The sequence below is a fragment of the Heptranchias perlo genome, chromosome 16 (assembly GCF_035084215.1).
Source record: "Heptranchias perlo isolate sHepPer1 chromosome 16, sHepPer1.hap1, whole genome shotgun sequence".
Classification (NCBI taxonomy): Eukaryota; Metazoa; Chordata; class Chondrichthyes; order Hexanchiformes; family Hexanchidae; genus Heptranchias; species Heptranchias perlo.
This window is the reverse complement of record NC_090340.1, coordinates 14522914-14547201: the sequence shown is the minus strand read 5'-3', so window position 1 is coordinate 14547201 and position 24288 is coordinate 14522914. Positions and strand designations below refer to the sequence as shown.

General features: G+C 45.1%; 1 protein-coding gene across 1 annotated transcript; it reads left to right on the top strand.

Annotated features, from left to right (window-relative positions):
• The first annotated feature begins 7567 nt into the window (after nucleotides 1–7567).
• On the top strand, nucleotides 7568–21354 carry LOC137333399 (tapasin-related protein-like). The gene is made up of 4 exons (XM_067997549.1): nucleotides 7568–7775; nucleotides 10144–10455; nucleotides 12724–12849; nucleotides 21106–21354. The coding sequence occupies exons 1-4, from the start codon at nucleotides 7568–7570 to the stop codon at nucleotides 21183–21185; spliced, it is 726 nt and encodes a 241-aa protein (XP_067853650.1). The 3' UTR covers nucleotides 21186–21354.
• The last annotated feature ends 2934 nt before the right edge of the window (nucleotides 21355–24288 follow it).

Here is a 24288-nt window from a genome sequence, read left to right as displayed (position 1 = left end):
GTCTTATGTGATATGCTCGTGATATGCTCCTCCTGCAAGATGTGGGAAGTCATGGACACTACCAGTGTCCCTGCCGACCATGTGTGCGGGAAGTGTGTCCACCTGCAGCTACTGACCGATCGTATCTCGGAGCTGGAGCTGCGGGTGGACTCACTGTGGAGCATCCGCGATGCAGAGAAACTCGTGGATAGCACGTTTAGCGAGTTGGTCACACCGCAGGTAAAGGGTGTACAGGCAGGAAGTGAATGGGTGACCACCAGGAAGAGTAAGAGATGCAGGCAGGTAGTGCAGGGGTCCCCTGTGTCCATCCCCCTCTCAAACAGATATGCCACTTTGGATGCTGTTGGGGGGGATGACTTATCAGGGGAAGGCAGCAGCAGCCAACTTCCTGGCACCACGGGTAGCTCTGCTGCACAGGCTGGGAGGAAAAAGAGTGGCAGAGCTATAGTGATAGGGGACTCAATTGTAAGGGGAATAGACAGGCGTTTCTGCGGCCGCAACCGAGACTCCAGGATGGTGTGTTGCCTCCCTGGTGCAAGGATCAAGGATGTCTCGGAGCGGCTACAGAACATTTTGGAGGGGGAGGGCGAACAGCCAGCTGTCGTGGTGCACATAGGCACCAACGATATAGGTAAAAAAGGGGATGAGGTCCTAAAAGCAGAATATAGGGAGTTAGGAGGTAAATTAAAAAATAGGACCTCAAAGGTAGTAATCTCAGGATTGCTGCCAGTGCCACGTGCTAGTCAGAGTAGAAATAGGAGGATATTTCAAATGAATACGTGGCTAGAGGAATGGTGCAAGGGGGAGGGATTCAAATTCCTGGGACACTGGAAACGGTTCTGGGGGAGGTGGGACCAGTACAAACCGGACGGTCTGCACCTGGGCAGGGCCGGGACCGCTGTCCTAGGAGGAGTGTTTGCTAGTGCTGTTGGGGAGGGTTTAAACTAAAGTGGCAGGGGGTTGGGAACCTGAGCAGGGAGAGAGAGGAAAGCGTAACAGGAAGGGACAGAAGGTATGGAGTAATAGGTAAAGTGTTAAAAAAGGAAAAAGCAGGAACTAAGCGTCACAAAACAGATTTGAAAGTTCTTTATCTGAATGCACGTAGCATTCGTAATAAAATGGACGAGTTAACGGCACAAATAACTACGTATGGGTATGATCTTGTGGCCATTACAGAAACATGGCTGCAGGGTGACAACGACTGGGAATTAAATATGCCAGGGTATTTAACAATCAGGAAGGACAGGCAGGAAGGAAGGGGAGGTGGGGTGGCTATGTTAATAAAGGAAGGAATCACTGTAATACAGAGAAATGATATTGGGACAAAGCATCAAGATAATGAAACAGTTTGGGTGGAGATAAGGAATAATAAGGGAAAAAAAACATTAGTGGGCGTAGTATATAGGCCTCCTAATAGTTGCAACTCTGCTGGAAGAAGTATTAATCAGGAGATAGTCGGGGCATGTAATAAGGGAACAGCCATAATTATGGGGGATTTTAATTATCATATTAACTGGACAAATCAAATTGGGCAGAGCAGCCTTGAGGACGAGTTCATTGAGTGCATCAGGGATGGATTTCTTGAGCAGTATGTAACTGATCCTACAAGGGGGCAGGCAACCTTGGACCTGGTCCTGTGTAATGAGTCAGGATTAATTAATAATGTCCTAGTTAAGGATCCCCTTGGAACGAGCGACCACAACATGGTTGAATTCCATATCCAATTAGAGGGTGAGAAGGTTGATTCTCAAACAAGCGTACTGAGCTTGAATAAAGGAGACTATGATGGTATGAGAGCGGAATTGATTAAAGTGGACTGGGAAAATAGATTAAAGGGTAAGACGGTACATGAGCAGTGGTGTTCATTTAGGGAGTTATTTTACAACTTTCAAAATAAATATATTCCACTGAGGAAAAAAGGGTGTAAAAGAAATGACAGCCACCCGTGGCTAAGTAAAGAAATCAAGGATAGTATCCGACTAAAAACAAGGACATATAAGGTAGCCAAACTTAGTGGGAGGATAGAAGATTGGGAATTCTTCAAAAGACAGCAAAAAGTAACTAAAGGATTGATTAAGAAAGGGAAGTTAGATTATGAAAAGAAATTAGCAAAAAATATAAAAACAGATAGCAAGAGTTTCTATAGTTATATAAAAAGAAAAAGGGTGGCTAAGGCAAACATAGGTCCCTTAGAGGATGAGACCGGGAAATTAATGGTGGGAAACATGGAGATGGCAAAAATGCTGAACAAATATTTTGTTTCAGTCTTTACAGTAGAGGACACTAAGAATATCCCAACACTGGACAAACAGGGGACTCTCGGGGGGGAGGAGCTAAATACGATTAAAATCACTCAGGAGATGGTACTCAGTAAAATAATGGGACTCAAGGCGGATAAATCCCCTGGACCTGATGGCTTCCATCCTAGGGTCTTGAGGGAAGTGGCAGTAGGGATTGTGGATGCTTTGGTGATAGTTTTCCAAAATTCCCTGGACTCAGGAGAGGTCCCGGCAGATTGGAAAACTGCTAATGTAACACCGTTATTTAAAAAGGGTAGTAGGCAGAAGGCTGGAAATTATAGGCCAGTTAGCTTAACATCTGTGGTGGGTAAAATTTTGGAGTCTATTATTAAGGAGACAGTAACGGAACATTTAGATAAGCATAATTTAATAGGACAAAGTCAGCATGGCTTTATGAAGGGGAAGTCATGTCTGACAAATTTGCTTGAGTTCTTCGAGGATATAACGTATAGGGTGGATAAAGGGGAACCAGTGGACGTAGTGTATTTAGACTTCCAGAAGGCATTCGACAAGGTGCCACATAAAAGATTATTACTTAAGATAAAAAATCACGGGATTGGGGGTAATATTCTGGCATGGGTGGAGGATTGGTTATCGAACAGGAAGCAGAGAGTTGGGATAAATGGTTCATTTTCGGACTGGCAACCAGTAACCAGTGGTGTTCCACAGGGGTCGGTGCTGGGTCCCCAACTCTTTACAATCTATATTAACGATTTGGAGGAGGGGACCGAGTGCAACATATCAAAATTTGCAGATGATACAAAGATGGGAGGGAAAGTAGAGAGTGAGGAGGACATAAAAAACCTGCAAGGGGATATAGACAGGCTGGGTGAGTGGGCGGAGATTTGGCAGATGCAATATAATATTGGAAAATGTGAGGTTATGCACTTTGGCAGGAAAAATCAGAGAGCAAGTTATTTTCTTAATGGCGAGAGACTGGAAAGTACTGCAGTACAAAGGGATCTGGGGGTCCTAGTGCAAGAAAATCAAAAAGTTAGTATGCAGGTGCAGCAGGTGATCAAGAAAGCCAACGGAATGTTGGCTTTTATTGCTAGGGGGATAGAATATAAAAACAAGGAGGTATTGCTGCAGTTATATAAGGTATTGGTGAGACCGCACCTGGAATACTGCATACAGTTTTGGTCTCCATACTTAAGAAAAGACATACTTGCTCTCGAGGCAGTACAAAGAAGGCTCACTCGGTTAATCCCGGGGATGAGGGGGCGGACATATGAGGAGAGGTTGAGTAGATTGGGACTCTACTCATTGGAGTTCAGAAGAATGAGAGGCGATCTTATTGAAACATATAAGATTGTGAAGGGTCTTGATCGGGTGGATGCAGTAAGGATGTTCCCAAAGATGGGTGAAACTAGAACTAGGGGGCATAATCTTAGAATAAGGGGCTGCTCTTTCAAAACTGAGATGAGGAGAAACTTCTTCACTCAGAGGGTGGTAGGTCTGTGGAATTTGCTGCCCCAGGAAGCTGTGGAAGCTACATCATTAGATAAATTTAAAACAGAAATAGACAGTTTCCTAGAAGTAAAGGGAATTAGGGGTTATGGGGAGCGGGCAGGAAATTGGACATGAAGCTGAGTTCGGATCGGTCAATGCCCTGTGGGTGGCGGAGAGGGCCCAGGGGCTATGTGGCCGGGTCCTGCTCCGACTTCTTGTGTTCTTTAGATTTGTGGTTGGGATCAGATCAGCCATGATCTTATTGAATGGCGGAGCAGGCTCGAGGGGCCGATTGGCCTACTCCTGCTCCAATTTCTTATGTTCTTATGTTCTTATGTTCTTATGTCTTAGATTTGATTGAGGGTAATACATAAGAACATAGGAACAGGAGTAGGCCATTCAGCCCCTCAAGCCCGCTCCGCCATTTGATAAGATCATGGCTGATCTGTGATCTAACTCCATATACCTGCCTTTGGCCCATATCCCTTAATACCTTTGGTTGGCAAAAAGCTATCTATCGCAGATTTAAAATTAGCAATTGAGCTAGCAGCTAGATGTGACTTATTGCGAAAGCTCTATTGAAAGAATTATAAATATCTATTGTGTTTGAAGTTCATTAATATCCAGACTTTATAAAAAAAAACTCTGCTATTTCTGTGTTACATCCGCAATGCGGAGCGAGCATTTTGCTTAATGGTAGCAATCCTGCCTGCGGTAGGAGGGTTTTGTGGCCTCCCAGAGAAACAAAGGACCAGGACGGACAGCACTGACACCCACTAGACACAAGAATCCTGTTGTAAATTCTGGGTTAACCAACCTATCCATTGGTATGAAGATGTTTATGCCCATAGAAGGAGCGATCACCTTGTGGTCTCTCAGACTGTTGATCAGCTTGTGAATCCTTCCAATTATTCACGCTATTCTCCAAGGAAAGGTGTGAAAATATGAAATGACAGTGAAAGACAATGCATCTGACCATGATAGGCAAATGATGGATATTTCCCCAATACATGTGTCTTCTAATTTCAATCTCGCTGACTACAAATTGGTCCCATTTTTTACGCACTGCTCGGACTACTAAGGCCGCAATGTGGCGGGCAGGAACTGTGCACATTTTGGTCAGCAAGTACGCGCCAACCTTATGGGATCAGGAGAAAGATGAGGCGTGCTTTACCCATGTTTGAAACAGCCGTAATTGCCTTTGCACATACAAAGGTCAGTAACTCATCTCAATGTGGAGCCGGAAGGAGCAGGCATGATCCTTCTGACCACCCATTAAAAGCTCTGATGGTCGCTCCTGGCCCCTCCATCCACGCAGCTCCCGACCCCCCACAACCACTGCTCTCAAGCCCCCTACATTGGCGCCGCTTCCGACTCTGCCCCGCCCAATCGCCTCTGCTCCAGACCCCACATCGGCATCATTCCAGGCCCGACTCCTGATCCCCTACCCTGATCCCAGATACAGGCCACGACCTCCGATCCATGCCCAATACCGACCGCGAACTATGCCCGCCAAACCACCACACCCCCAACCCAGGCCAAAAATGTTCGCGGCCCAATTTCTAGGTTGCTATGTTTATCTGCTGTCTACCAGTTTTGATTCTGTAACCAATACTAGTATCTGAAAGAACACCAACAAATCAGACAATCTGCTCATTTTTCTGATTTACTATTTGTGGGATTTGTTCTGCTTTAACCACCGCCCATAAAACAATACTCACTACAGTTCAAGGTAATTAATCGCCTGTGGGGTAATTTGGGACGTGCTGAGAATGTGAAATGTTCTAGTCCTTGCTTTCTTTTGTTATCCTCCAACTCACATGAGTATCACCACTGCAGATTGAATGACACGGGGGTAATTTTCACCTTCACTTCTTGGGCGATAAACTGCCGGAGAAGATCACTCACTCCCACCCCCTCCCCTCTCTGTAGAACCCGCCGATTTTTATTCCATTGATTTTAATGGGATGAAAATCCAGTAGGTTCTACATCAGGTGGGCGATCTGCTCCACCCGTTTACAGCTCAGGGGGTAGATTTTAACTACGTGCGATAGTGTAAAACGGGTGATCGTTAATCGGCAGCCCATTTACATCACTCCCCCTTTTTATGTCCGTTGACTTCACCAGTTTTTACACAATCACATAAAACTAAGAGCAACCCCAGGCAGTGAGGTTGAAATTACCTCCATGGACTTGGACTCCTCGGGCTCGTACGGGCAACGTCCTTTTTTTTATTCGTTCATGGGATGTGGGCATCGCTGGTGAGGCCGGCATTTATTGCCCATCCCTAATTGCCCTTGAGAAGGTGTGGTGAGCCGCCGCCTTGAACCGCTGCAGTCCATGTGGTGACGGTTCTCCCACAGTGCTGTTAGGAAGGGAGTTCCAGGATTTTGACCCAGCGACGATGAAGGAATGGCGATATATTTCCAAGTCGGGATGGTGTGCGACTTGGAGGGGAACGTGCAGGTGGTGGTGTTCCCATGTGCCTGCTGCTCTTGTCCTTCTAGGTGGTAGAGGTCACGGGTTTGGGAGGTGCTGTCAAAGAAGCCTTGGTGAGTTGCTGCAGTGCATCCTGTGGATGGTGCACACTGCAGCCACAGTGCCGGGCTGAATCTCTGGCCAGTAGCAGTTGGGCCCGGCAGAAGATGATCCCAAGGTCAGTTCCTTTTTATATTGGTTGGGCCGGGAAGACCAGGAATGCTCCTCCTAGTCTTCAAAAATTCGAGTCTGAGTTGCTGCTGCTCCAGTGCTCTCCTCCAAACACCGCTCCCCCGCCAACTAACCTACCTTCTACGGCCTGGACACCCGACGGGTTCCCTGATATTGCGGCGGCCTGGCGAGTTGTCCTGGGCCGCTCCAACAACTGCTGTTGGGCTGCCATTCCGATACAAGTGAAGCCTGGCCTGCAAATTTGACTGGCCCTCCCGCTGGGACTACATGAACGAAGCCTGGCTCGTTCAACTGGTGGAGTAATTCACCGCTCAGGGGCGCATTTTGGACTTGCCGCCCGACCGTAAAAAACTGGAGATGCCAATAATAGAAACCCCTCGATTTTGTTTTCATCGTTTTCAACAGAAATGGGAATCGGGCGTTTTCTATAAAGGGGCTGTCGAACCGCTGCCATTGTATTATGTCCAAGCAGCAAGTTGAAAATGTCTCACGTAATTCACCCCAAGGAGCTTGCACTGATGATTTGTATTCTCACATCATAATCTATAGGGAAATAAGACATGTCCCACCAATTGATGGTACATTGTTCATTTGAAATTCAGATGCTAATTTTCCTTACTCTTTGATGTCTGTGACACTGGTCATTCCAGTGGCCGCTTAGAACAAAAATCGTCAGCAAATCTCATTGAATCTCACCGAACCCATTTTCTGAACCCACAGGGGCAGGATGTCAAACGTCATTGCGATACATTCCAGATTAAACAATCCGCAAACCTTTCTTACAGCGGCTGACAGTGCAGTCAGTGATCTTTTGCTCAGAATGTTGGCGTGTATTGTTCTACTGTGTCTCTCTGTCCCTGGGATTATTTACACAGGTACCGGTTTATTCTGTGACCCGGCTGCTCCAATAACGCAAATGTATCTGAAGTAGTTTCTACTTACAGTCAGTGAAATGTAATTCGTGTATCTATGTTTATTTTATTATTTCCATGTCATATCAGATGCAATTAACCTGACTTTGAATCTATTTTCTGGCAGCCGCTGATCATCTTTCGTTCTCAGTGAGTCAAATTCCCCCAAAAAGGGTTGTACTCAGCGGGACAAACGTCACCTTCCATTGCAAAGTCTCCTTATCAGTGGTAGAAATGGTAAAAGTGTACTGGTGGAAACAGGGTGAGAACAAATACCTGAAGTCAGAGGCCGATTACATAAAAACAACTGGTGTGGAAGATAATGGAAGCAGCTTCACTCTGAATAGCGTGACGTACCAGGACTCTGGAATCTATCTCTGCTCAGCGGTTCGTCAGGGAAAAATTGGTGAAAATGGAAACGGATCACGTTTAACTGTGTATGGTAAGTGTGTAACAAGGAGCATGTTTGTCATTGTTGTATTGTACCATTTTTTGCATAAAATAATTATATTAATATATTTACAGTGAAATTCAGTGTTACTCCGCGTTCTCTGTGAACAACTGTTAATTACACGGCTCAATATGACGCTTCCTTTGCTGAGTTGTGTAAAATCCATCACTATTGACGAGAGTAAGTAACATGTTACTGGAATCATCTCAACATGTAGTTTCTACATCAGACTTCTGATGATGGAAGTTGCGGCAAAAATCCCGATATAACTGAAAATATTTTATATTAATGCGCCTCTCCCACCATATACAGGGCCAGTACCCCATTTTAGATGTTCTGTTTGCCTCTGTCGTTCTCCGTGAGGTTTAACATTCTCTCCTGAAATGAATCATTCACTGAGAAAACTGGACCATGAATCATAATGTCGTCACCTCTTTTGCCTCCAATAAAGGCAATTTTCCCCAGAGGCTCCGTTGCTGATGCCTTCTGAGGTTGAAGCAAATGTATTTTTTTTCTTCGTTCATGGGATGTGGGCGTCACTGGCGAGCCAGCATTTATTGCCCATCCCTAATTGCCCTTGAGAAGGTGGTAGTGAGCCGCCTTCTTGAAATGCTGCAGTCCTTGTGGTGAAGGTTCTCCCACAGCGCTGTTAGGAAGGGAGCTCCAGGATTTTGACCCAGCGACAATGAAGGAACGGCGATATATTTCCAAGTCGGGGTAGTGAGTGCAGGTGGTGTTGTTCCCATGTGCCTGCTGCTCTTGTCCTTCTAGGTGGTAGAGGTCACGGGTTTGGGAGGTGCTGTCGAAGAAGCCTTGGTGAGTTGCTACAGTGCATCCTGTGGATGGTGCACACTGCAGCCACAGTGCGCCGGTGGTGGGAGTGAATATTTAGGGTTGTGGATGGGGTGCCAATCAAGCGGGCTGCTTTGTCCTGGATGGAGTCGAGCTTCTTGAGTGTCGTTGGAGCTGCACTCATCCAGGCAAGTGGAGAGTATTCCATCACACTCCTGACTGGTGCCTTGTAGATGGTGGAAAGGCTTTGGGGAGTCAGGAGGTGAGTCACTCGCCGCAGAATACCCAGCCTCTGACCTGCTCTTGTAGCCACAGTATTTATATGGCTGGTCCAGTTAAGTTTCTGGTCAATGGTGACCCCCGGGATGTTGCTGGGGATTCGGCGATGGTAATGCCGTTGAATGTCAAGGGGAGGTGGTTAGATTCTCTCTTGTTGGAGATTGTTGTTGCCTGGCACTTGTCTGGCGTGAATGTTACTTGCCACTTATGAGCCCAAGCCTGGATGTTGTCCAGGTCTTGCTGCATGCGGGCTCGGACTGCTTCATTATTTGAGGGGTTGCGAATGGAACTGAACACTGTGCAATCATCAGCAAACATCCCCATTTCTGACCTTATGATGGAGGGAAGATCATTGATGAAGCAGCTGAAAATGGTTGGGCCTAGGACACTGCCCTGAGGAACTCGTGCAACAATGTCCTGGGGCTGATATGATTGGCCTCCAACAACCACTACCATATTCCTTTGTGCTAGGTATGACTCCAGCCACTGGAGAGTTTTCCCCCTGATTCCCATTGACTTCAATTTTACTAGGGCTCCTTGGTGCCACACTCGGTCAAATGCTGCCCTGATGTCAAGGACAGTTACTCTCACCTCTGGAATTCAGTCCATGTTTGGACCAAGGCTGTAATGAGGTCTGGAGCCTAGTGGTCCTGGCGGAATCCAAACTGAGCATCGGTGAGTAAATGCCGCTTGAAAGCACTGTCGACGACACCTTCCATCACTTTGCTGATGATTGAGAGTAGACTGATGGGGTGGTAATTGGCCGGATTGGATTTGTCCTGCTTTTTGTGGACAGGACATACCTCAGCTATTTCCCTCAGCTATTCCCCTGCTCCGGCTGTGAGATCGGTCCGTTAGGTCGCTCCTTTTATTCTCGGTAATCTACAGATCATCCGCTTCTCTCCTGGGGAGACAGAGCGACAGTGACTGACAAACAGGGAGGGACTCCGAGCACTGGTCTTCTCCCAGGATTAACTTGTTCCATTCATTAAAATATGAAACACAATCATTTATCCAGACTCATGTGATGTGGCTGTTTGAAGGTTGGAATTATCAGGGAATAATCTAAAATCTATGAGTGAACAATAAGAAAATATATGCGGAGGTAAAACTGAACAGAATCTGATAGTGACTCGTGGTATGGATGGAGAGAGTGTAAATGATCAGGGAAACATTTAAAAGGGCAGAAGGGTGGAATGGTACGGCTACAATAAAGGCATCGAATACAGGTCGAAGTCACATTTAAAATCGCTCCTGTAACCTGATTTTCCCCATTTCTGTTCTGCAGCTGCCCCAACTCCACTGAAGATTGTCTCCGTGGCACCCGAGAGAAAATCATCAGCGCCTCTGACTATTGTGTGTGAGACTGCTGCATTTCACCCGGAGGATTTCACCCTCACCTGGTATAAAAATAGCGTCGAAACTGTAACTGCGATAAATATCACTAAACGGCAAAACACTGAGGGACTGTTTGAAATTTCCAGCTCTTTGGAAGAGAGGCAGCGTGTCCCGAGCGGGACTGTTTACATCTGTTTGGTATCTCATATCTCCCTCCAGGCTCCCGGCATTGTCACGTACGCTGTAACCAATTCCAACCCAGGTAAGAGGACAACAGTACAATAAGTGAGGTCAGTTACTGTTAAATCCTGAAAGGGTATATCATAGAATTTGTTCATATTGATAAACATGTTATAACACCAAATAAAAGGAAAATTCATGTTTTATTGTCAAATATTATTGACCCAAATCTGTTGTAAAACCGGAAGTAATATTATCGTCGTCCACCCAGAAACTGTCTGTTAAACCTCGACAACTTCCAAAATGTTAAGCAGGAGCTTTATCTCTTGTATCCAATTATTAATCCTCTGTCGCTCATCAGAAAACATTCAAAGTTGTCCTCTTGTCAGACCGATTTTGTTCTTTCCCATTATTTGGTCTCCTTAAAGAGCACCATCATGAGGAGCTGCGTTTAGGTTGGCTGCTGTCGACTCTCTCCCACTACAGCCCCTGATCCCGACCTCCGTTGGGCGATTCATTGTGAATGGATCAGAAACTAACCTTGTGGACAACCCCGACTGAAAATATGAGCTCAGTCGCCACTTTATGTTGTCTTCTGTTGTCCTGTTACATTTGGGTCCGGCCCAGTGTTGCACAACTGTAAAGGCAGGCCTCAGTGTGACTCCAAATAAAAACGAGACTGGCTGCGGGAGACCGTATTCCGTTCTGCGTGAAGCCGATTTAAAGTGCTCCCATATTCCCTTGTACCTCGCGGGCAGTTTATAAACTTTCAGTAGAGTCGCTTTAGTGTTTTGAGGAAGCGGACGTTCCCTTCGCCTTCTTCAAACTTTAAAATTGACCAGGTCCAGGGTCTCTGTGCCCATGTGTGCACGGCGCTGTCTCCTGGAAGACAGAATTGATGGTCACGCGGTGTAATTCTGTAGTTACAAAGGTGAGACGAGTAATCCAGAATAACCAACCAAAAAGTGAAAAAAGGGAAAGTGCTCCTTTGACCACTGCGTCCCAATCTCCGGAGTGTTTCATTGAAGAATGAGACATCAAAATAAAACTGGCAGATGGAATTGGATCCCAACCTGTTGCGTACGGTAAGTGTTATTGTATCGGGGAGTGACTACACATTCAAATAATAGGGTGTAATAAAATCAATTATTAAATCATGGAATAAAATGTTGTAATGAATATAAGCAGGCAAGCGAGCGCAGATATCCCGAGTGTGGGCATGTGGAATGTTTAATAACGCACTCACCGGAATACACATAATGTAACTAGTGGGGAGCCGCTGGGATCGGTGCTTGGGCCTCAGCTATATACAATCTGTATTAATGACTTAGATGAAGGGCCCGAGTGTAATGTATCCAAGTTTGCTGACCATACAAAGCTAGGTGGGAAAGTAAGCAGTGAGGAGGACACAGAGAGTCTGCAAAGGGATATAGACAGGTTAAGCGAATGGGCAAGAAGGTGGAAGATGGAGAATTAAGTGCAGAAATGTGAGGTTATTCACTTTGGTAGGAAGAATAGAAAAACAGAATATTTTTTAAATATTGAGACAGTAGTAAATGTTGGTGCTCAGAGCAACTTGGGTTTCCTCGTACTAGAAGCACAAAAATGTTGGAGTGCAGGTACAGCAAGCAATTAGGAAAGCAAATGGCATGTTGGCCTTTATTGCAAGTGGGTTGGAGTACAAAAGTAAGGAAGTCTTACTACAATTGTACAGGGCTTTGGTGAGACCTCACCTGGAGTATTGCATACAGTTTTGGTCTCCTTATCTAAGGAAGGATATACTTGCCGTAGAGGTGGTGCAATGAATGTTCACTAGATTAATTCCTGGGATGAGAGGGTTGTCCTATGAGGAGAGTTTGAGTAGAATGGGCCTATATTCTCTGGAGTTTAGAAGAACGACAGGTGATCTCATTGAAACTTATAAGATTCGGAGGGGGCTTGACAGGGTAGGTGCTTAGAGGTTGTTTCCCCTGGCTGGAGAGTCTAGAACTAGGGGGCATAGTCGCAGGATAAGAGGTCGGCCATTTAAGATGAGGAGGAATTTCTTCACTGAGAGGGTGGTGAATCTTTGGAATTCTTTACCCCAGAGGGCTGTGAATGCTGAGTCATTGAGTATATTAAAGGCTGAGATAGATACATTTTTGGACTCTAGGGGAATCAAGAGATATGGGGATCGGGCGGGAAAGTGGAGTTGAGGTAGAAGATCAGCCATGATCTGATTGAATGGTTGAGCAAGCTCGAGAGGCCATATGGCCTACTGCTGCTCCTTTTTCTTGTGTTCTTATGTAGTGTTAATGAAGAAAAGTACGTTCAAGGCTGAATAACTTATTGCTTGTAATTGCAATTTTAGATCTAGCTTTAGACCACAGTTATGGAATCAAACCCCAGGTGGTTCTTCAGCTTTTCGTGGGCTTATTAGCAATTCTGGTGCTGATGGGTATCCTTGTAGACCACGCAAAATCAATTTGCTTTGAAGGTAAGACAATGGTTTATTAACTTAGTAAACTAATGCAACAATGTGTATTTATTGATCCAATTTTCTCCCTCAAGCTGTTGTCTCTGGCAGTTCGCAAGCTTACCCAAATGGCCTTTCTTCATGTTGTAGCCTTGATAGTGACTGGAGCAGACATCATCAGCTGCACAATTTCCAACAGGGATTAAGAGCGCAATTCTAGTTGATATCTCACTCCATAACCTCAGGGCGTTGCGGCTGATTCACATAATTATTGAAATTGTAGCACAGCAGGACATAGATCAGACTGTTGCGTCTGTGCCAGAGCTCCCTCTTCATGCCAAACAACTCTTCCCTTCCCTTTTCCTCTACCCTTTCATTTTCGTTTTCGTAACATCCAAATACTTAACCATTTTTGGTTTCAATGTTGTTATTGTATCACTTGCGGTAAGATATTCAATGTCCTCATCACCATCTATGTAAGAAAATATCTTTTAACTTCTCTCTTAGTTCTTCTGGTGGTAACTTTACGGCTATAGAGGCACTGGAGAAGGTGCAAAAAAGATTCACAAGGATGTTACCCGAACTGAGAGGATTTACATATCAGGAAAGGCTGAACAGGCTGGAGTTCTTTTCTCTAGAAAAGAGAAGGCTGAGGAGTGCCCTAATAGAAGTCTTTAAAATTATGAAAGGGTTTGATAGAGTAGATGTGGAGAAGATACCAAGGGTTTTGACAGAGCAAGTAAGGAGAAACTGTTTCCTTTAGCAAGTGGGTCAGTAACCAGAGGTCATAGATTTAAAATAATCTGCAAACGGACTAGAGGGGAAACGAGGGGAATGTTTTTCACACAGGGGGTTGTTAAGATCTGGAACGCACTTCCTGAAAGGGTGATGGAATCAGATTCCATAGGAACTTTCAGAAGGCAATTGGACACGTTCTTGAAGAGGACTAATTTGAAGGGTTACGGGGGAAAAGCTGGGGTGTGGGACTAAATTGGCATCTCTTGCAAAGAGCCGGCACAGGAACGATGGCTGTGTTTTAAGATTTTATGATTCTATGTTTCTAAGATGTTTCCACTTGTGTGGGAGCCCAAAACTAGAGGCCATAATTATAAGGCCATCACCAATAAATCAAATAGGGAATTCAGGAGAAACTTCTTTACCCAAAGGGTGGTAAGAATGTGGAACATGCAACCAGAAGGAGTAGTTAAGGTGAATAGCACAGATGCATTTAAGGGGAAGCTAGTTGAATACCTGAGGGAGAAAGGAAAGAAAGTTATGCTGATAGGGTTAGATGAAGTAGGATGGGAAGAGGCTCATGTGGAGTATAAACACCGGTACAGACCAGTTGTGCCAAATGGCTTGTTTCTGTGCTATACGTTCTGTGTAACTCAATGTAATTTTAAGTTTATGTCTCCGATTTACCGATTGGCGTATCAAGAGAAATTACTCTGGTAACGCCTGCATAATTTTAAAAAACATCTATTAGATCCGCACTAAACCTGCCCTGTTCCAATGAGAAAAATCTTAATTTTTGAGAATTTCTTTGTAACTAAAGTGATTCATTTCTGGCATAATTCCAGTGAATCTTCCCTGCACCCTTCCCACTGCTCCAATATGATCCCTATAATGGGTGACGGGAACGGCATGCAATACTCCAGCTGTGGCCTATCCACTCTCTTGTGCAAATTCAACCTCACTTCTACACATCTGTATAGAATGAAGAATCTCTTTTCCTTTTAATGGCCTTCTCTATCTGAACTCCATACTTCTAAAGATATAAGCGTCTAAGCCCACTCAATTAATTTGATGATTTAGGGTATATTGCCTTTATTCTTTTTCCCCATACTGTAGGACTTTACATGCACTTCATTGAACCGTGTCTACCACCTATCTGCCTACTCTGCTAATCTGTCCATGTTCACCTGCAATTTCCTGCATAGTTTCTCAGTGTGCTGCGTCTCCCAATTTGGTATCACCAGCAAACGTTGATGATATTCTTCTTGTGCCCATACATCAGAAATGTACATTCTTACAGTGCTAATTACACAGAACGCTTTACAGCATGGTCAATATTGAGGGGGCTTGAGTGGGGTGATGGTAGAGGAGAGAAACGGTGAAAGTCTGGAGGGGGAGAACACGGTCAAAGAGGAAGGTCTTAAGGATGTTTCTGAAGACAAGGAAGGAAGTAGTAAGGCGGAGAAGTACATGTGCATATCCACAACCAGCCAGTCCAAAGAAACATGTATTTAAACCCACTCTTTGCTTTCTGAACCAAGCCCATTCTCTACCCACATCTTTTGATCCCAGGGGGTTAATTCCAGAGTACCTGCTTCCAATGGAGAATCTTACCAGCGAGGAGTGTATATCAGACGCTTGAGCATGCGCTATCAATGGGTTTTGGTCCATTAAAATGACTGGACAGTAAATCGGAGAAACACACCCGGATTCCCATTATGTTTTCCTACACGGCGAGGCTCCTACCTCCAGGTCAATTACTTGTCTTCCTTCACTGCCCAGAACAAGACCCAGCACTACAACTATCCTTGTTGGAACTAGTAACATACTAAGAAACAATCCTGGTTGCAACCTAAGAAACCCTCTGTATTTCGACCACAAATATTTGTGTTCCCCCGCACCTCCTTAGGATAGTTTAAGTGCCCATCATAAATTACCCACTAATCTCATGATCATTTTTTACCCGATGGGGTGATCTATAAGGTTCCTCAATATGGTGACAAATCCATTATTATTTCTTAATTTAAATTCGACAGACTCGGCCTGAGCACCACCGTTGAGAAAAACTATTCTTTCTAAGGCTGTGCCCTTCATTAATACTGCCTCCCTTACCCTCTTATTCCTTTTTATGGAAACATAGAAAATAGGAGCAGGAGTAGGCCATTCGGCCCTTCGAGCCTGCTCCGCCATTCAATATGATCATGGCTGATCCTCTATCTCAATACCATATTCCTGCTCTCCCCCCATACCCCTTGATGCCTTTTGTGCCTAGAAATCTATCTATCTCCTTCTTAAATATATTCAGTGACTTGGCCTCCACAGCCTTCTGTGGTCGAGAATTCCACAGGTTCACCACCATCTGAGTGAAGAAATTTCTCCTCATCTCAGTCCTAAATGTCCTACCCCGTATCCTGAGACTGTGACCCCATGTTCTGGACCCCCAAGCCAGGGGAAACATCCTCCCTGCATCCAGTCTGTCTTGAACTGTCAGAATTTTATATGTTTCAATGAGATCCCCTCTAATCCTTCTAAACTCAAGTGAATACAGGCCGAGTTGACCCAATCTCTCCTCATACGACAGTCCTGCCATCCCAGGAATCGGTCTGGTGAACCTTCGCTGCACTCCCTCTCTGGCAAGTATATCCTTTCTTAGGTAAGGAGACCAAAACTGCACACAATACTCCAGGTGTGGTCTCACCAAGGCCCTGTATAACTGTAGTAACACATCCTTGCTCCTATACTCAAATCCTCTTGCAATGAAGGCCAACATACCATTTGCCTTCGTAACTGCTTCCTGCACCTGCACATTTGCTTTCAGTGACTGGTGTACAAGGACACCCAGGTCCTTTTGTACATCGTGATGTGGAGATGCCGGTGATGGACTGGGGTTGACAATTGTAAACAATTTTACAACAGAAAGTTATAGTCCAGCAATTTTATTTTAAATTCACAAGCTTTCGGAGGCTACCTCCTTCCTCAGGTGAGGAATCTGTTCCACATCGTTCACCTGAGGAAGGAGGTAGCCTCCGAAAGCTTGTGAATTTAAAATAAAATTGCTGGACTATAACTTGGTGTTGTAAAATTGTTTACTTTTGTACATCAACATTTTAAATAATACTCTGCCTTTCTGTTTTTCCTTCCGAAGTGGATAACTTCACATTTATCCACATTATACTGCATCTGCCATGTATTTGCCCACTCACTCAACTTGTCTAAATCGCCTTGAAGCCTCTTTGCATCCTCCTCACAACTCACGATCTCACCGAGTTTTGTGTCGTCAGCAAACTTGGAAATATTATGTTTGGTTCCCTCATCCAAATCATTGATATATATTGTGAATAGCTGGGGCCCAAGCACTGATCCCTGCTGTACCCCATTAGTCACCACCTGCCACCCCGAAAAAGACCCATTTATTCCTACTCTCTGTTTCCTGTCTGTTAACCAATTTTCAATCCATGCCAGTATATTACCACCAATCCCATGTGCTTTAATTTTGCACACTAGCCTCTTATGTGGGGCTTTATCAAAGGCCTTCTGAAAATCCAAATAAACCACATCCACTGGTTCTCCCTTATCTATTCTACCAGTTACATTCTCAAAAAACTCCAGTAGGTTTCTCAGACATGATTTCCCTTTCATAAATCCATGTTGACTTTGTCTAATCCCATTGATATTTTCTAAATGTCCTGTTATCACATCCTTTATAATAGACTCTCGCATTTTCCCTACTACTGATGTTAGGCTAACCTGTCTGTCGTTCCCTGTTTTCTTTCTCCCTCCTTTTTTAAATAGTGGGTTTACATTTGCCACCCTCCAATCTGCAGGAACTGTTCCATAATCTATAGAATTTTGGAAGATGACAACTAATGCATCCACTATTTCCATGGCTACCTCTTTTAGTTCTCTGGGATGCAGATTATCAGGCCCTTTATCGGATTTATCGGCTTTCAGTCCCATTAATTTCTCCAGCACTTTTTTTATGAATACTAATTTCCTTTAATTCCTCCTTCTCACTAGTCCCTTGGTTCCTAAGATTTCTGGGAAGTTATTTGTGTCCTCTTCCGTGAAGACAGAACCAAAGTATTTGTTTAATTGCTCTGCCATTTCCCCGTTCCCCATTATAAATTCTCCCGTTTCTGAGTGTAAGGGACCTACATTTGTCTTCACTAATCTTTTTCTTTTTACATACTTGTAGAAGCTTTTACAGTCCACTTTTATGTTCCTTGCAAGTTTAATCTCATACTCTATTTTTCCCCTCTTAATCAATCTCTTGGTCCTTTTTTGCTGAATTCTAAACTGCTTCCAATCTTCAGGCTTGCTACTTTTTCTGGCAACTTTATATGACTCCTCTTTGGATCTAATACTATCCTTAATTTCTTTTGTTAGTCATGGTTGGGCCGCTTTTCCTTTTGTGTATTTGCTCCAGATAGAAATGTATAATTGTTGCAATTCATGCATTTGTTTCTCTCATGAAAATTTTTAAACCAGAAATATTTCATTCCCAGTCTCGCTCCTCTGAAACCTGGGGCCCGATGTTAGCAGGGCTGCGGGTTCTTGGCGGGTGGGCTATCGGGCGCGTGAGTAACGCGCCCGGTAAAATTAGTGGGTTTCCCGCGCGATCATAGCAGGCAAACCACTAATTGGATCCACTTACCTGCTCCTCTGGGTTCCCCGCTGCTGATCTGCGCATGCGCAGTAAGATCTGTCAGCTGGAGGCGCTCTATTTAAAGGGGCAGTCCTCCACTGACAGATGCTGCAACCAATAGCAAAGATGACCACATGGAGCATCCCAGGGGGAAGGCTGCTCCCAGTTTAATGATGCCTCACCCCAGGTATCAATACATGGGGTGAGGAGGAGGAGGAGGACAGAGATCTTCCACCCGGTGGGCGGGAGGAAGCGGCCCGCCTCTGCCACCAGGAAGGCCTGGCTCGAGGTGGCAGAGGAGGTCACTTGCACCACCAACATATCGCCAACCTGCATACAGTGCAGGAGGTGCACCAATGACCTCAGTAGGTCAGCCACAGTGAGTACACGTAGTCTTTCCCCTACACTCCGTCTGCCACAGCACTGCCCCCACCCCACATCTCCTTCGGCACTGCCAACACTACTCTGTCACATCACCCCTCATACCCACTCAAACCTCATCCTCATCTTACCTGCACCTACTCACCTCGCCAGTACTCACCCCGCCACTACCACGCAACCCAATCCTCATACAATCTCATGGCTCTATCCCATACTCACCCTCTTGTGCACCTCTCTCACGGCCAGCCTCACTCAACCTGCCACAACCTGTGCTGCAGCCACAGGGCATGCATCACATATGTGCAGTAGGCAGCGTAAGGCAAACGTGTCGTGAGCATGAAGGGGATGCACAAGGGTGTTTGAGGGTTTGTCATGGATGTTACTTAAATTGAATTTCAGAACAACTCACATCACACATTATATTGGCACCACTACCACCATGTCTTCGCGAATCCTGTCTGGTTTGTGCAATATTGCCTGCTCCTGGGTATCACTATGAGGACCCACCACGGATGCCACCCATTGTGTCACTGCAGAGTGGGTGTAGGTGTATTTGCAGGGCTCTTCTGCGCAGACGACTGAGAGACATCGGCGATGTCCCTGGTTGCACCCTGGAAGGATGCGGAGGAGAAGTTGTGGAGGGCAGTGATGACTTTGACAGCGACAGGTAAGAAGATGGTGCTCGGGCCAGCCGGGAGCAGCTCGGCATGAAAGAGGCTGCAGATGTCCACGGCTACATGTCGAGTGACTCTGAGCCTCCGTGTGCACTGCTGCTCAGAGAGGTCCAGGAGGCTGAGCCTCGGTCTGTGGACCCTGTGGCGAGGGTAGTGCCCTCTGCGACGCATCTCTCTCTGCGGTAGCCCTCCCTCCTGCTGTACAGGTGGATGTGTCACAGCACTCTGTTGTGGAGCTCCACGTGTCAGAGGTGGACGGCATGGATGGCGAGGCTGGTGAGGCTGGTGATGCTGTTCGCCCTCCGAGGAGGTCATGACTGCAGCTACGGCGGCCCCCATCCGCAAGATGTACATCTGAGGGGGTCCGCAAGGTAGGTACATGTCTCCGGACCCCGCGGTACGTGTACAGGTTGGTGCCTTTGACTGTCAGGAGGGTGGTGGAGGCCAAACTTTGCCCCAAGTGACAGAGTGGCCTCCTGCAATGAGTGAGGGTCTCCCCCACCCCCCCCCCCCCCACCTGTCAAATGGACCTTTGCAGCTGCCACAGGCTGACGGTTGCAACTCGTCCATTCGAGCTGGGAGTGTTTCCCCCAGTGTGGGAAACAGTCCCATTTTGTTCAAAATCCCACATAGTCCCTTAATCAGGTCAGTTAATGACCTGAAATACCGAAATAAATATTGTCAAGTGGCATCCCGCTGGCTTTAATTGCCTGCGTGATTCCCACCAACGGGGGCTGCGCGCGCACGACGGCGCGTCAGCCGGGAACCTGGAAGTGCGCGGGTTCGGGGTGGGCTCCGGTACCGCGCCGGGATTCTCCGATTTTCGGAGCCCCCCCGCAGGAAACGCACCCGATAGCGGGTGGTAAAATAGAGCAGTGTTGTAGTGCAGTGGTGAGTATGTCAGTGAGTGTAATTATATTGATGTGGTGCTGAGTGTGTCTGAGCTTAATGACAGTGATGCAGTGATGAGTGTGTCTGTGAGTCTAATGACATTGATGCAGTGGTCAGTGTGTCGTTGAATGTAACAATATTGATGCAGTGGTGAGTGTGTCTGTGAGTCTAATGTTATTGATGTCGTGGTGGGTGTCTGGAAGTCTAATCATATTGATGCGGTGGAGAGTGTATCTGTAAGTTTAATGATATTGATGTAGAGTTGAGTGTCTGAGTGTAATGATATTGATGTTGTGGTCAGTGTCTGTAAGTCCAATGATATTGATGCAGTGGTAAGTGTGTCTGTGAGTATGATGATATTGATGTGGTGGTGAGTGGGTCTGTGAGTGTTATGATATTGATGGAGTGGTGAGTGTGTCTGAGTCTAAAAACATTGTTGCAGTGGTGAGTGTGTCTGTGAGTTTAGTGATATTGATGGAGAGGTGAGTGTGTTTGAGTCTAATGATAGTGGTGCAATGTTGAATATGGCTGTGAGTGTAATGATGTTGATGTAGTGGTGAGCGTTCTGAGTCTAATGATTTTGATGCAGTGGTGAGTGTGTCTGTGAGTGTAGTTATACTGAGGTAGTGCTGAGTGTGTCTGAGTCTAATGATTTTGATGCAGTGCTGAGTGTATCTGTGATGTGATGATATTGATGTATTGGTGAGTGTTTGTAAGTCTAATGATATTGATGCAGTGCTGGGTGTGTCTGTGAGTGTAATGATATTGATACAGTGGTGGGTGTTTGTAAGTCTAATAATATTGATATAGTGGTGGGCGAGTGTCCTACTTTCATGATATTGTTGCTGATATATATAAAGGAACAGTTTGTGTAGATGAAACATAAAAACACAAATTAAGTCAAAGGATTTCCAATACTGAAATGTTTAATTCCAAATTTTGATTTTCAAGATCCAGTAAAGATGAGACTAGAATCCTTGCCTTCTTCTGAACAAAATTCCACTGGTGCATTGAAGAGAACAAATCGGTAGCCTTTGGGATAGGGGTATGGTGTTTGTCCATGGGCCGATGAGAAAGTAATATGGCAATAGAAGATGGCATGAAACGAGATGAAAGAGTCACAAGGACGTGGATCAAAGTTTAGCAGCGCCAGGATTACGAACAGTTTTCGCTATATTTTGCTGTACTTGCTTCCTGTAACATTACATTATTGAATTGAATAGTGACACTGTGTATTAATTTCCGGATTTCATCTGATCCAACGACATCCCTTGCTGTGCATGCACTGCACCCTCTGTGCTGGCACTACATGACGTCGCTGCGAGAACCTGCACATGCGCAAAGGGTCTTCCTATGACGTCAACTAGCTGCCGTTCAAATGTGGCCCAAAAGGTGTTATAAAAAAAAAACAAGAGCATGATTCAGATCTAGCGGAGGGAGAACATGATCCCGGTCTAAGGTGGGGGGCCGGGGGGGGGGTGGTGGGGGGTGGATGGGGGTTGGGTGGGTGGGAAGTGTTGGAGAACGTGATCCAGGTTCTTCATGTTGTCCAGCATGAGATGGAGATAGATGGCTAAGGATGTTGTGCATTGAATACACCCAGGCCTATGCCCCTTGGGCTTGAAGGAGTGAAGATGGGCGCCAAACCAGGAGAAGGAAGGAAGTGAAGGATTTTGCACTTTTCAATATGGACTTTCAATACCTGTTTTTAAGGAAGACGAAAGGGATGGTCCTGAACCCCTGGATTACTTGGTAACAGAATATAATTTGGTTCAACTTGGCCAAAAGCAGAGTGCATGATGGTCTTTGCTTACTGTCCATGATGTTTAGAGAAAAGTATTTGTCTGGAGCCTTAGTAGGCTACAGGGTCAGGACATGGTTCACTTGCTGTACTTTTGAAGGATAGGTGAGACAAGAAAAGCATTACAAAGACAGCTGTCTTCTGAAGCCATGAGAAAGTGAGAGAGAGGAAAATCACCAGCAGGCTATTCTGGTAGCAGCACAAAGGTATAAAAACAGTTATTTTTACAGTGATTTCAGAGAGAGAGGAAACAGTTCTAAGAAAAAGTCGATGAAGAATTAACTCCTCAGTCTCCCAGAATGGACGAATTGATCATTCTGAGTTTCAACTAGGCCATTCAGCCCATCGAGCCCGTTCCACCATTCAGTGAGATCGTGGTTGATCTTGATCCTAACTGTATCCACCCGTCTTGCCTCCATATCCCTTAATGCCCTTAGAATCATAGAATCATAGAAATTTGTGGCACAGAAGGAGGCCATTCAGCCCATCGAGCCTGTGCCAGCCAAAAAAGAACTATCCAGCCAAGTCCCACTTTCCAGCTCTTGGTCCGTACACTTGTAGGTTACAACACTTTAAGTGCATATCAAAGCACCTTTTTAATGCAATGAGGGTTTCTGCCTCTACCACCCTTTCAGGCAGTGAGTTCCAGACCCCTACCACCCGCTGGGTGAAAATTGTTTTCCTCAGCTGCCCTCTAATCCTTCTACCAAATACTTTAAATCTATGTCCCTTGATTATTGATCCCTCTGCTAATGGAAATAGGTCCTTCCTATCCACTCTACCTAGGCTCCTCATAATTTTATACACCTCAATTACATATCCCCTGAGCCTCCTCTGTTCCAAAGAAAACAACCCAAGCCTATCCAATCTTTCCTCATAGCTAAAATTCTACAGTCCTGGCAACACCCTCATAAATCTCCTCGGTACCCTCTCTAGTGCAATTACATCCTTCCTGTAATGTGCTGACCCGAACTGTACACTGTGACCTAACTGTACACTGTAACCAAAACCTCCCTGCTCTTATATTCTTTACCTCGGCTAATAAAGGAAAGCATCCCATATGTCTTCTTAACCACCTTATTTACCTGCCCTGCTACCTTCAGGGATCTGTGGACATGGACTCCAAGGTCCCTCTGTTCCTCTATACCTCTCAGTATCCTTCCATACTGGCTAGCAAAAATCTATCGATCTCAGATTTAAAATTATTAATTGAGCTAGCATCTACTGCTTTTTGTGGGAGAGAATTCCACACTTCTACCACGCTTTGCATGAAGTGTTTCCTTACTTATCTACTGAATGGCCTGGCTCTGATTTTAAGGTTTTATCCCCTTGTCCGAGAATCCCCCACCAAAGGAAAAAGTTTATCTCTATCTACCCTATCAATTCCTTTCAAAATTCTAAAAACTTCAATCAAATCACCCCTTAACCTTCTATATTCCAGGGAATACAAGCCTGGTTTATGTAATGTCTCCTCATAATCTAACCCTTGGAGCCCTGGTAACATCTGGTGAATCTGCCCTGTACTCCGTCCTAGGCCTATATATCATTTCTATGGTCCAGAACTGTACACAGTACTCCAGATGTGGTCTAACCAGGGCTTTGTATAGCTATAGCAAAACCTCTTCCCCTTTATATTCTAGCCCTCTAGTTATAAAGGCTAACATTTTATTAGCTTTTATAATTATTTTTCGTGCCTGACTACCACATTTTAGTGACCTGTGTACATGGACCCCTAAATGTCTTTGGACCGCCACTGTTCCCAGCTTTTCATCATTTAAAAAATAGTCTGATCTATCCTTTATTGGTCCAAAATGGATGATCTCACACTTACCTGTGTTGAAATCGATCTGCCCACTCAATTAATCTATCAATGTCTCTTTGTAATTTCTGCTCCCATCTACACTACTTACTATACCACCAATCTTTATGTCATCAGCAAACTTGGATATATGTCTCTCTATCGTGTTATCTAAGTCCTTAATAAATACAGTGAATAGTTGAGGCCCCAGCACAGATCCTTGTGGGAAGGCACTAGTCACTTCCTTCTAATTCAAGTACACATCCATTATCCCTACTCTCTGTCTTCTACCACCTAACCGATCTCCTAACCAGGTCAATAATTTGCCTTCAATTCCATAAGCTTTAATTTTAGCTAACTGTCTCTTATGTGGAACCTTATCAAATACCTTCTGGAAGTCCATATAAACCACATCCATAGTCATTTCCCCTGTCTACTACTTTAGTTACATCCTCAAAAAATTCTATTAAGTTCATTAGACATGATCTAGCTTTGCAAATCCACATTGGCTATCTCTTATCAGCTCAATTTTCTC